This window comes from Mobula hypostoma, chromosome 26 (genome assembly GCF_963921235.1).
Source record: "Mobula hypostoma chromosome 26, sMobHyp1.1, whole genome shotgun sequence".
In the NCBI taxonomy this organism is placed as follows: Eukaryota; Metazoa; Chordata; class Chondrichthyes; order Myliobatiformes; family Myliobatidae; genus Mobula; species Mobula hypostoma.
The window spans coordinates 8,987,182-9,001,694 of NC_086122.1; the positions used below are offsets into that span (position 1 = coordinate 8,987,182).

At 46.0% G+C, this 14,513-nt stretch overlaps 1 protein-coding gene across 3 annotated transcripts in view; it reads left to right on the top strand.

Moving 5' to 3' along the window:
* The window catches only part of sh3d21 (SH3 domain containing 21), a 171,319-nt gene that overhangs the window by 83,348 nt on the left and 73,458 nt on the right, over positions 1–14,513 (top strand). For 2 of the 3 annotated variants that reach the window (XM_063033584.1, XM_063033585.1), the window contains exons 9-11: positions 1,943–2,038; positions 5,216–5,261; positions 13,582–13,623. In XM_063033584.1, the coding sequence (XP_062889654.1) occupies positions 1,943–2,038; positions 5,216–5,261; positions 13,582–13,623 (184 nt within the window). The remainder of the gene's footprint in view (positions 1–1,942; positions 2,039–5,215; positions 5,262–13,581; positions 13,624–14,513) is intronic. The other variant, XM_063033586.1, reaches the window with a different exon arrangement.

Genomic DNA, 14,513 nt, shown 5'->3' on the forward strand with positions numbered 1-14,513 from the left:
AAACAGTGGCAAAAGACCAAAAACGGAAAGTGCTGGAAATGCTCATCAGGTCAGAAAGCGTCTGTGGAGGGAGAAACAGTTGGCGTTTTGGGTCATGGACCCTTCTTCAGAAATGGGATTGGACGTGGATGAGAATGAAGACTAAGGATTGAATTAGAGAAGGTTTTTAAATGCAGTTTCCCAGAAAAGGCAGGGTGTTCTTTAAATGCAGTTTTCCGGGAAAGGCAAAGTATTCTTTAAATGCATTTTTCTGGGAAAGGCAGGGCGTTTGGAAACATGGAAACTAGTTGCCTGTGGTGAATTATGGAGAAAGGAAAGAAGGGTTACGAAGCAGCCCAGACGAAGAATGCTTCAGATAAGATGTTGCAGAAGCAAGGAAGATTGCAATGGAGGGATTTGTAGATAAAGAGAAGAGCCTGGTATGCTTATGAATGGAAAAGCCTACAAAAATAGAGGATATAGCCCAATCCATCACAAGAAAAGCCCTCCCCACCATTGAGTCCAACTCCAGGGAGTGCTGCCACAAGAAAGGACCGTCCATCATAGGGCCCCCACCATCCAGGCCATGTTCTCTTGTCACTGCTGCCGCCAGGAAGAAGGTGCAGGAGCCTTAGGTCATTGTCACTGCTCTACAATGGTCAGGCTCCAGAACCAGCTTGAAGAATGTCACTCAGCTCCTCAATGAGCTGATTGCACTACCTATTGATGCACTTTCAAGGGTTCTACAGCTTAAGTCCTCAGATTTATTTATTTATTCTTGTATTTGCACAATTTGCCTTCTTTTGCACAATTAATTGTCGGACTTTGTGTGTAGTTTCTCATTGATTCTGTTGTGTATCTTTGTTCTACTGTGAACGCCTGCAAGAAAACGAATCTCAGGGTAGTACATCATGACATATCTGTACTTTGATAATAAATTTACTTTGAACTTTGAACTCTGAAATTTGAAAACTGTCTGGAGCCAGCAAAGAGTCAGGGGGACCTGACAGAGGGAATGTTTAGGTGTGAGTGCAGGAATGTTGGATAGCTGAGGATGTAATAAGGACATTAAAATGTCAACATTCTAGTGACACTGAAGGTGTGGTGATACACTGCCAAGGTTTTCAAGGGTTTCCCCTGGGCCTCAGGGATATTTGAGATGCTGGTGAACAGGGGAACTGTATGTCTCATTGTTGCTGCTGTGGAAGATCAGGGTGCACGGTGGCCAGCACCTGCTGCCAAAGTTGATCGAAGCATACACCACCCAGGCAATGTGAATTGATGCCATCCGTTGAACGCAGCAGCGTCACGAGCGGCCTGGAGTTCCACAGCCTGTTCAACACCCGGAAACTTCTCAAGAGCTTCAATGGGACAAAGACACTGAGCCGAAATATGAGACAAAATGGTCTGCGGCTTAGCTGAATGATTGCAATTTTATAGTCTCACGTTTAATTTTGGAAGTAGCTGCAAACACAAGCAAAACACAACAGAAACCCATGCTCATGGGATAGTTTAAAAATTTTAGCATTTCGGGCAGGGAAAGTCCGACAAAAATGGAGGCAAAGGAGACTGCAGACGCTGGAATCTGGAGTAAAAATCAAACTCAAACACAAGGAAGTGGGAGAGTGGCCCATCCCACTTTCAAATCTCTTACTAGCTCTTCTTTCAGTTAGTCCTGACGAAGGGTCTCGGCCTGAAATGTCCCTAGAGATGCTGCCTGGCTGGCTGCGTTCACCAGCATGTTGCTTAAAAATCAAACTGCAGGGTCTTGGCCCAAACCGCTGACCATTCCTCCGCGCCCCCTCGTCCACAGATACCGCTTGATCCACTGAGCTGGTAATTTATGAAGCCATAAACAAAAAGCATTTACTATACGAGACCTGACGGTAACCTGCCAGGTGAGGGCTGATTTGTAACCTCTCATCATATTCTCACCTAAGCATCAATTTATGATCATTAACAGGACACAGGGGAAGACGGCTGGTGGGAAGGCTACCTAGATGGAAAAGAGGGACTATTCCCTGAAAACTTCGTGGTCCCTTATGAAGGTACAAGCACGGTGAGTGTCTTTCTGCCTGTTTTTGTGGAATGCCTGGAAACCTCACTAAAGGCAGTCTAAACTCTTTGGATCAGGAATAAGAATTAGGTTTATTATTACTGTCATACGAGGTGTGATTGATAAGTCTGTGGCCTAAGGTAGAGGGAGTCAGTTTTAGAAAACCTAGCACATCTATCTTTCCTACATTTACACACTTAGTCCAGCGGTCATGGAGCATACGGATCCCTTTGTAGCAGTCGGCATCTTGGACCTCCAGAAAGTGGTCCACAGCAGGGGTGATCGATAAGTTCATGGCCTAAGGTAGAAGCAGATGAGTTATACATAGCTCTCGTTACATGCACGGGCAGTTCAACTCTTTGAGTGATTGTGCAGAAAGTTTGAAGTCAATAACTCATCTCCGTCTACCTTAGGCCACAAACTTATCAATCGCCTCTCGTATATCGAGAAGTTTACTGTTTTTGCATACAGTACAGCCTCGGCTGGGGCTCGAACTCACGACCTTCAGGTCGCTAGTCCAATGCCTTAACCACTTGGCCACGTGTTGTACAGAAGGCAAGTGCAATGTTAGCATTCATTTTGTGAAGACGAGGACATAAAAGCAAGCTTGTGACACTGAGGCTATATAAGGCATTGGCCAGACCACACTTGGTGTATTGTGAGTAGTTTTGGACACCTTATCCAAGAGAAGATGTGCTGGCATTGAAGAGTGTCCAGAGGAGGTCCATGAGAATGATCCCAGTAATGAAAGGGTTAACAGCTGAGGAACATTTTCTGGCTCAGGGCCTGTACTCTGCGCTAGAGGTTAGAAGAGTGTAGGGGGAGGGGGTGATCGCATTGAAACCTATCAAATATTGAAAGGCCTAGGTACAGGGACACTCACAACATGCAGCATCTGCAGATTACTTTGTGTTTACTAGGTAGAGTGGATGTGGAGAGGATGTTTCCTGTTGTGGGTGAGTCCAGGACTAGAGGACACAGCCTTAGAATGCATGGACGTCTATTTAGAACAGAGATGAGGAGGATTTTCTTTATCTGGAGGTGGCGAATCTGTGGAATTTGTTACCACAGATGGCTTTGGAGGCCGCCATTGGGTATATTTAAAGGGGAGGTTGATAAATTCTTGATTAGTGAGGGTGTCAAAGGTTAAGGGGAGAAGGCAGGAGAATGGGTTGAGAGAAGAACAAATCAGCCATGCTGGAAAGACAGGGAAGACTTGATGGGCCGAATAGTCTAATTCTGTTCCAATGCCTTATTGTCTATGGTGACCATGTGCACATCAGTTCAACCCCCCCCTTCCCATTCTGACATCGATCTGTCAGTCCATGGCCTTCTCCTCGACAAGGGTAAGACAAAACACAAACTAGAACAACAACATGTCATATTCCAATGAGGAAGCCTACGCCCAATGGTATGAATGTTGTGTTTACCAATTTCACATACCTCAACCTGCCCCATAATCCTTTCCCAGTCCCTTGACTGACATTTCCTATCTCCACTAGTGGTTCTAGTTGCCCATCACCACCCCTCCGACTCTCTCTCTAAGCTCAACTGCACCCCCGCCAACTTCTCTGGCTCCATCTGCCAAATATCCCTCACCTCACTCAGTTTCACCTATCATCTATCTGCCTCTGTCCCCACCCTTCCTCTCTCCCTGCAAAATATCAGTAATATTCCTTCTACACCTTCAGTGGCACCATGAGGGTCCTAACTGAAACTCTGTCCTCCACAGATGCTGCCTGATCTGCAAATTAACTCCTGGACATTTTGGGTAAAATTATGTTTCCCCTTCCTCAAGCCTGCAGTCTGATAAACGACACAAACTAACCTTGCAGCACCTGTTCCCAGTGCGAGTAGGGGGGTGGTAAATTAAAATGAAGACCATCAAGCTGAATGAAAAACACTTGGATGTTCAAGTCCTCTGAGGTGACAGACGCTGTGTCTGGAGATCAGAGAACCAGGGCTGGGTGGTGGACATGTGGGACAGGTGGTGTGACTAGTGGTGTGCCACAGGGATCAGTGCTGGGTCCATTGTTATTTGTCATCTATATAAATGATCTGGATGATAATGTGGTAAATTGGATCAGCAAATTTGCTGATGATACAAAGATTGGAGGTGTAGTGGACAGTGAGGAAGGTTTTCAGAGTCTGCAGAGGGACCTGGACCAGCTGGAAAAATGGGCTGAAAAATGGCAGATGGAGTTTAATACAGACAAGTGTGAGGTATTGCACGTTGGAAGGACAAACCAAGGTAGAACATACAAGGTTAATGGTAAGGCACTGAGGAGTGCAGTGGAACAGAGGGATCTGGGAATACAGATACAAAATTCCCTAAAAGTAGCGTCACAGGTAGATAGGGTCGCAAAGAGAGCTTCTGGTACATTGGCCTTTATTAATCAAAGTATTGAGTATAAGAGCTGGAATGTTATGATGAGGTTGTATAAGGCATTGGTGAGGCCGAATCTGGAGTATTGCGTTCAGTTTTGGTCACCAAATTACAGGAAGGATATAAATAAGGTTGAAAGAGTGCAGAGAAGGTTTACGAGGATGTTGCTGGGCCTTGAGAAACTCAATTACAGAGAAAGGTTGAATAGGTTAGGACTTTATTCCCTGGAGCGTAGAAGAATGAGGGGAGATTTGATAGAGGTATATAAAATTATGATGGGTATAGATAGAGTGAATGCAAACAGGCTTTTTCCACTGAGGCAAGGGGAGAAAAAAACCAGAGGACATGGGTTAAGGGTGAGGGGGGAAAAGTTTAAAGGGAATATTAGTGGGGGCTTCTTCACACAGAGAGTGGTGGGAGTATGGAATGAGCTGCCAGACGAGGTGGTAATTGCGGGTTCTTTTTTAACATTTAAGAATAAATTGGACAGATACATGGATGGGAGGTGTATGGAGGGATATGGTCCGTGTGCAGGTCAGTGAGACTAGGCAGAAAGTGGTTCGGCACAGCCAAGAAGGGCCAAAAGGCCTGCTTCTGTGCTGTAGTTTTTCTATGGTTTCTTTCTATGGTTTCTGGGATAATAATTCCTGTCACCCTAGTAGAAGTTTTCCAAGGGGGTTAAATGCATGTGGACAATACCTGAGAGAGACTATGAGAGAGTGGTGAGAGGGTTTCATGGACCCAAAAGGACTGAACTTATCAGTTATTCAGTCTTTGTGCATTTAATATCACAGGAGCAAAAGGAACTATCACCAGGAGACACGATGGTTGCAGAAATCTGTAAGTAAGGACATCTTAATACAAATCACTTATTTGAGACAGTTACATCAGAACTAACTGCCTGAGATCAGAGTACATGGGTCAATATGTGGAAACTTTAACTTGTATTCACTTCAGTGCTCAGCACTATATGCTGTATCTACACTCTCACACTGAACACAGTCCCGTACTGTGTCTACACCCTCATACTGAACGCAACCCAGCGTCCTGTGTCTACACCCTCATACTGAACGCAACCCAGTGTCCTGTGTCTACACCCTCACACTGAACACAGTCCTGTCCTGTGTCTACACCCTCACACTGAACACAGCCCTGTGTCCTGTGTCTACACCCACACACTGAACACAGTCCTGTGTCCTGTCCCTACACCCTCATACTGAACACAGCCCTGTGTCCTGTGTCTACGCCCTCTCACTGAACACAGCCCTGCGTCCTGTGTTTACACCCTCATACTGAATGCAACCCAGTGTCCTGTGTCTACACCCTCATACTGAACGCAACCCAGCGTCCTGTGTCTACACCCTCATACTGAACGCAACCCAGTGTCCTGTGTCTACACCCTCATACTGAACGCAACCCAGCGTCCTGTGTCTACACCCTCATACTGAACGCAACCCAGCGTCCTGTGTCTACACCCTCACACTGAACACAGCCCTGTGTCCTGTGTCTACACCCACACACTGAACACAGTCCTGTGTCCTGTCCCTACACCCTCATACTGAACACAGCCCTGTGTCCTGTGTCTACGCCCTCTCACTGAACACAGCCCTGCGTCCTGTGTTTACACCCTCACACTGAACACAGCCCAGTGTCTTGTGTCTATACCCTCACACTGAACACAGTCCTGTCCTGTGTCTGCACCCTCACACTGAACACAGCCCTGTGTCCTGTGTCTACACCCTCACACTGAACACAGTCCTGTGTCCTGTGTCAACAGCCACACACCGAACACAGTCCTGTGTCTACACCCTCACACTGAACACAGCCCTGTGTCCTGTGTCTACGCCCTCTCACTGAACACAGCCCTGCGTCCTGTGTTTACACCCTCACACTGAACACAGCCCTGTCATGTGTCCTGTGTCTACACTCTCACTCTGAACACAGCCCTGTGCCCTGTGTCTACACCCACACACTGAACACAGTCCTGTGTCTACACCCTCATACTGAACCCAGCCCTGTGTCCTGTGTCTACACCCTCACAGTGAACACAGCCCTGTGTCCTGTGTCTACACCCTCACACTGAACACAGCCCTGTGTCCTGTGTCTACACCCTCACACTGAACACAGTCCCGTCCTGTGTCTACACCCTCACACTGAACACAGCCCTGTGTCCTGTGTCTACACCCTCACAGTGAACACAGCCCTGTGTCCTGTGTCTACACCCTCACACTGAACACAGTCCCGTCCTGTGTCTACACCCTCACACTGAACACAGCCCTGTGTCCTGTGTCTACACCCTCACAGGGAACACAGCCCTGTGTCCTGTGTCTACACCCTCACAGTGAACACAGCCCTGTGTCCTGTGTCTACACCCTCACACTGAACACAGCCCTGTGTCCTGTGTCTACACCCTCACAGGGAACACAGCCCTGCGTCCTGTGTTTACACCCTCATACTGATCACAGCCCTGTGTCCTGTGTCTACACCCTCACACTGAACACAGCCCTGTGTCCTGTGTCTGCACCCTCATACTGAATACAGCCCTGTGTCCTGTGTCTACACCCTCAGACTGAACACAGCCCTGTGTCCTGTGTCTACACCCTCACACTGAACACAGCCCTGTGTCCTGTGTCTACACCCTCACAGTGAACACACCCCAATGTCCTGTGTCTGCACCCTCATACTGAACACAGCCCTGTGTCCTGTGTCTACACCCTCACACTGAACACAGCCCTGTGTCCTGTGTCTACACCCTCACAGTGAACACACCCCAATGTCCTGTGTCTGCACCCTCATACTGAACACAGCTCTGTGTCCTGTGTCTAAACCCTCACAGTGAACACAGCCCTGTGTCCTGTGTCTACACCCTCACAGTGAACACACCCCAATGTCCTGTGTCTGCACCCTCATACTGAACACAGCCCTGTGTCCTGTGTCTGCACCCTCATACTGAACACAGCCCTGTGTCCTGGGTCTACACCCTCATACTGAACACGGCTCTGCGTCCTGTGTCTACACCCTCTCACTGAACACAGCTCTGTGTCCTGTGTCTACACCCTCTCACTGAACACAGTCCCGTCCTGTGTCTACACCCTCACAGTGAACACAGCCCTGTGTCCTGTGTCTACGCCCTCTCACTGAACACAGCCCTGCATCCTGTGTCTACACCCTCACACTGAACACAGCCCTGTGTCCTGTGTCTACACCCTCACACTGAACACAGCCCTGTGTCCTGTGTCTACACCCTCACAGTGAACACAGCCCTGTCCTATGTCTATACCATCACACTGAACACAGCCCAGTGTCCTGTCTCTACGCCCTCACACTGTACACAGCCCTATGTTCCTCTTGTCCTCACCTACCACCCCACCAGCCTCTGCGTCCAGCACATAATCCTCCAAAACTTCCACCACCTCCAATGGGATCCCACCACCAAGCACACCTTCACCCCACCCATCCCACTTTCTGCTTTCCAAAGGGATCACTCCATACGTGACTCCCTTGTCCAGTCGTCCCTCCCCATTGATTTCCTTCCTGGTACTTATCCTTGCAAGCAGAACAAGTGCTATCTCTTCCCTCACCACTATCCAGGGACTTAAACAGTCCTTCCAGGTGAGGCGACACTTCACCTGTGAGTCTGTTGGGGTCATTTATTGTGTTCGGTGCTTCTGGTGTGGCCTCCTGTACATCGGTAAGAATCAATGTAGATTGGAAGACTGCTTCGCTGAGCATCTACGCTCCATGTGCCAGAATAAGTGGGATCTCCCATTTTAATTCCACTTCCCATTTCCATTCCCATTCCGATATGTCCATCCATGGCCTCCTCCACTGTCATGATGAGGCCACACTTAGGTTGGAGAAACAGCACCTTATATTCCGTCTGGGCAGCCTCCAACCTGATGGCATGAACATCGACTTCTCAAACTTCCGCTAATGCCTCCCATCCCCACTTCCCTTCTCCATTTCCTAAACCCTTTTCCCTCTCTCACCTTACCTCATCAATCAACTTCCCAGCTCTTTACTTCACCCCTCCCCTTCCAGATTTCACCCATCACCTGGCGGTTCTCTCTCCCCTCTCCCCCACTTTTAAAATCTGCTCCTCAGCTTTTTTTCTCCAGCCCTGCCGAAGGGTTTTGGCCCAAGTATTGAATGTATTCTTTTTCCATAGATGCTGCCTGGCCTGCTGAGTTCCTCCAGCATTTTGTGTGTGTTGCTCGGATTTCCAGCATCTGCAGATCTTCTCTTGTTTGTAATTTGACAGCCCCGTGTCCCGTGTCTTCACCCACACGCTGAACGCAGCCTTGTGTCAGTGTCTGTACCAACACTCTGTGTCCTGTGTCTGCCCCAACACAGATTTCAGTAACTCCAAAACGTAAAATAAGTCGAAAGAAGAAGATGGGGGTCTGGGGATAAAATCTGTCTACTTTGCTTTTTCTTTCTTTCTCTTTAGTGAGGCGCAGGGTTATGACGTGGTGCGGTAATGTTGTACACAGTTCACATACTGTTACATATAACCTGTAATGAATTATTGAAACAAACAAAGATTGCTTACTCAAACAATATTACTCAAATATTACATCATTCCTCCCTGCTTCACTATAAGCTCCAACTTAATATAGAGTACGTCTCAACTATATAGACTGTAGACTATATAATGCAGGCGGACATCTGCTGCATAGTAAATTTTAAATTGTCTCATTCAGGTTTTAATGATTAATTGCTGTGGAGGATTTCTTACTCTTGTGGGCTAACTTCTTTCCTGTCCTGGGGGATCCCTCTTCTTTGCAGGTGAGACTTGTGACTGTGAAACAGTCTCCGGTTCTGGGTCATCCTCTGTGGTGGTTCTGGGACTGCAGGAAGAGGCTCTGGACATCTTTCCTCTCCAACAATTGACTCCACTCTTTTCAACTGAACAGCGTGTCGTCTCCCGATGACAGCAGACGTAATCCCCACTGTGCAGGAGCGTGGTCCAGTTCTGTCCCTAGTCTTGCCAAGTACCCAATTTTGATTACTTCTGTTATCCCTCACCGGGACCGTTTGTCCAGGAGGGAAACATCGAATCTTCTTCTTTGAGGAGCCTTCAATTTGTCTCAGCTGTTGGTCCTGCTGCATACTCTTTCTGAGAATGGGTTTGAGGAGATCCAAGCGTGAACTCAAGGGCCGACCTAGAACAGTGTAGCTGATGAGTTGTCGGTTGTGGGGTGTTCTGCATTGTGTTATACAAGAAGGAAGTTGGCGTACTTTTGGCTCAGTGTCAGTGAAGCGCATTCTGCTGACATTGCTTGCAGTGCATTCTTTGGACTCTGAATAAACCTTTCTGCCAAGGCATTTGTAGCTGGGCAGTACAGAGCAGATGACTGAAACTATTCCGTAGCAAACTGTGGTGCATTGTATCAGGCTGGCTGTGCTGAATGCCAGTCCTTGAGAAGAGGCTTCTGAACACATCAACAGTGTGCGAGGCGGTAATGGAGGCTACTGGGAACACCTCTGGCCACTTTGTAGCTGTATCTACCACTATCAAGATATTTGTGCCCATGAATCGTCTGGCAAAATCCACATGGATCCTCTGCCAGGCAATGCAGGCCATTCCTGGAGAGGGAGAGGCACTGCTCTTGGCATCTTCTGGATGTGTTGGCATCCCGAAAAGTGCGTGGCAAGCGGCTCGATCAGCTGATCCACCCCAGGCCACCAGACAAAGCTTCTGAAGATGCATTCAGTTGACCAAGCCCAGATGGCTCGCACGCAACTCCTCCAACACCTCAGCTCTCAGCTTGGATAGTACGGCTCTCAACCCCACAGGAGTCAACCCCCATCAGGCGCAAGTTCACCCCGGTGCTGGCAAAAATTCTGAGACTGGGATTACAGCTGCACATTCCAACCATTTTGTGTTGCCACTCAGACCTGAGGCAGTGTGAGGTCTTTTCTGGTTTCCCTTTGGGCCATCTCTGCTGTAATAGGGAGACTTTCAATGGCACTAGGGAGAATACGTTAAGATGAGTGACTCCTTTTGTAAATTTTTCAGGTATTTCCTTTTCTAAGCGTGAACGGGACAACCCATCAGCATTCCCATGATTAGTTGTCCTCTTGAATTCGACCTTGTAATTGTGTCCTCCAAGAAACAGTGCCCACTTCTGCATTCCTGCTGCTGCTGTCAGTGGAACACCCTTCTGTGGATTGAAAATGGGCACTAGTGGTTGATGATCAGTAATGGGGGTAAAGTCTCTCCCACACAAGTACTGGTTGAATCATTTTACACCCCAAATCAGAATCAAGGCCTTTTTATCAATATGTTTGTAATAGTTTGCTACGGTGGTGAGGGAACATGATACAAAGGCTATGGGATGTTCATTTCCTTCACGAATAACATGTGACATGACTGCGCCTATATGATAAGGCGAGGTGTCACAGATAAGCTTCGCTGGATGATGTGGATCATAATGTGTGAGTACAGTGCCTGACATCATCATTTCCTTTACCTTTTGGGAAGCTACCTCACACTGCTTTGTCCATTACCATTTCGTCCTGATCTATGGTAATATGTTCAAGCAGTGAAGCACAGTAGCCAGGTTTGTAGTAATTGACAAATCCTGAAAAGGACCACAACTGTGACAAGTCCTTTGGCCTTGGGGCATCCACCACTGCTTGAATTTTCTCAGCACACTCGTGTAATTCTTGTGCATCAATGGTGTGACCACAGTAAGTGATGCTTGGGTACAAGAACAACAGGAATTCTGCCGATGCTGGAAATTCAAGCAACACACATCAAAGTTGCTGGTGAACGCAGCAGGCCAGGCAGCATCTCTAGGAGGAGGTACAGTCGACGTTTCAGGCCGAGACCCTTCGTCAGGACTAACTGAAGGCCTGACGAAGGGTCTCGGCCTGAAACGTCGACTGTACCTCTTCCTAGAGATGCTGCCTGGCCTGCTGCATTCACCAGCAACTTTGATGTGTGTTGCTTGGGTACAAGAATTCACATTTGCTGCATTGTGCGCTGAGCCCATAATCTTCTAATGTTTTTAACACTCTCTTGAGTTTTTGGAGATCTTCTTGTCATCCTTACCTGAATAATGATGTCATCCAGGTAACACTGAGTGCCTGGGCAACCTTGCAGCACCTGGTCCATAGTTTTCTGCCAGAGTGCAGGTGCAGATGCTACTCCAAAAATAAGACTACTATAGCAGTAAAGTCCTTTCTGAGTGTTTGTGGTGAGAAACACTTTTGACTCTTCCTCCAGCTCCATCTATAGGTATGCCTCAGTTAAGTTCTCTTTGCTGAAGTATTACCCTCCAGCAAGGTTTGTAAAGATATCCTCTATCCCAAGCAGAAGGTATTGACCAACTTTCAGTACTGGGATTGTGGTGACCTTATGATCACCACAAATCCTGACGGACCCATTCTTCTTGGCTACTGGCACCACGGGCATTGCCTGTGGGCTTCACTCAATGTTGGAAAGAATTCCTTCAGCCTACAAGAGATCTAGCTCACTGGCTACTTTATCACAGCTGGTGTAAGGAATCGAATGGGCTTTGTAAAACATTGGTGTGGCAATTTCATGTAATACTATTTTACCGTTAATATGTTTGAGTTTTCCAATGCCATCCTTGAATGTTACTGTGGCATCATTCAGTACCTTTCTTAGTTCACTTTCAGTTGGCTCTATTGCAGTGGATGTAGCATGCTGGATGGATCGCCAGTCAAACTGCAGTTGCCACAGTCAATCACAATTCAACAATGATTACGCTCCTGTTTTTAGCACATAAAAACCAAATGTGACTTGCTGGTTGTTGTATTTCACTGTTACAAATGTCATTCCCACAGAAGCGATCTTTTCTCCAGTGTAAGTTCTTAGTTGGATATCTGTAGGCTTCAGTTCAGCATATTTGAAATGCCGTTCAAACTCATTTTGTGGAATGACTGAAACAACCGAGCTAGTGTCCAATTCCATTTTAATTAATTTGCCATTTACTCTGGTGTAAGCCATATTGCTTGCCTATTGTTAGTTTTCACATTTTAAATCTCAAGGCTACCCAGTCCAGTTCCACTCTCATCATTATCAGATTGTTCAATATCATGCAGACTAGTGCTCTTTTTTGAAACTGTGTTCACTTTTTATCTTTTTCTTTTCCCTGTACAGTCTATTTATGTTTGTCTGCCTGACATGCTCTTTGTATGTGTCCTACTTTATTGTATTTTCTGCAAGTTTCACCCTTAAACTTGCCTTGGTCTAGTGTATGTGAGCCACTGCCACAAGGGGAACAAATTTTGTTTGGCCAGCAGGTGTTGTTTATATGTTGCAATTTTGTTCACACTCACTTTCATTGCCAACTGCAACTCAGTTGTGTCTCTAGCTGCAGTTTCCATTGATACAGCTGTTTCAACTGCTCTTTTCAATGCAATTTGTGCTTCAGTTAGGAGTCATTTTTGAATGCTTTCTCGTAAGATTCCACAACCTAAATGATATCTCAGTGCATCATTGAGCCCATAACTGAACTGACAATGGTCACACAATTTTTTCAATTCAGCTGCATAAGCTGAAACGGACCTCCCTTCCTTTTAACTCCACTTATGAAACCTAAAGTGCTTTGCAACCAACAATGGTTTTGGTTCTAAATGTTCCTATATTACTTCAATGATATCAGCAAAGCACATTTTGGCACTTTGGTTGGAGCAGTCAAACTTCTAAGCAAGCTGCATATTTTTCCACCTATAACACTAAGTAGAATGAGCATATGGTTCTCATTGGCTATTCCATTTGCTTTAAAATACTGCTCAATCCATTCAGTATACCTCGACGTTCCCTCCCTATTCAGTATACTTCCCCCAATTATCTTTTGTGCAATCAAACACATCTATCTTTCCAATATACCTTTTTAAAATTTATGATTATTATTACCTGTGACTCACTAGTTATGTACCCATGAATTCTGACCATTTTCTGCCTTTTTATTTTAACTTAACTGTCTTCTTTTCCTTCTGAAAAAAGCGCTTTTTTTAAAAGTCGAACATCTTGCCGCATTCAACAGGTAGGTAGTCATCTTGGGTTTGTTTTAAAACTTATTCATCACCACTGTTATGGTTTGTAACTCCAAAACATGAAAGAAAATCATGGGAGCTTGGGGATAAAATGTGTCTACTTTATTTTTACTTTCCTTTTCTTTAGTGAATCGCATGACATGGTGGAATAATGCCATATACAATTCAGGTACTTCTTACATATACAGTATCTGTAAAGAATTATTTAAACAAACAAAGAATGCTTAATTAAACAATATATTTGCAATATTACTCAAATATTACCAAAATATTAAATATACAACATACCCTGTGTCTACACTAACAACTGTATACAGCACTGTCAAAAAAATAGAAGATTCTGCAGATGCTGAAAATCTTGAGCAACACTCACAAAATGCTGGAGGAACTCAGAAGGTCAGGCAGCATTTATGGAGGGGACTAAACAGTCAAACCTTCTGGCTGAGACCCTTTATCTAATCCTGTGTGTGTATAGCACTATACCCTTTGTCTTCATTAACACACTGCACACAGCACTTTATATACTTAATTCTCCAGCTGTGAGGTCATATGTATGGCCTGCTAATACCAATTTAACAAAGGACCAATGTATAGGACCCACTGCTTACCAAATAAGTAGTAGCTTTAGATGTATTAATGGTTACTTGCTTAGACATGGGATTCTGTTGTGCTATGACCATAAGACCATAAGACAAAGGAGCAGAAGTAGGCCATTCGGCCCATCGAGTCTGCTCTGCCATTTTATCATGAGCTGATCCATTTTCTCCTATTTAGTCCCACTCCCCCGCCTTCTCACCATAACCTTTGATGCCCTGGCTACTCAGATACCTATCAATCTCTGCCTTAAATACACCCAATGACGGCCTCCACTGCTGCCCGTGCCAACAAATTCCATAGTTTCACCATCCTCTGACTAAAAAAATTCCTTCGCAATTCTGTTTTGAAAGGGCGCCCTTCAATCCTTAAGTCATGCCCTCTCGTACTAGAGTCCCCCATCATGGGAAACAACTTTGCCACATCCACTCTGTCCATGCCTTTTAACATTCGAAATGTTTCTAT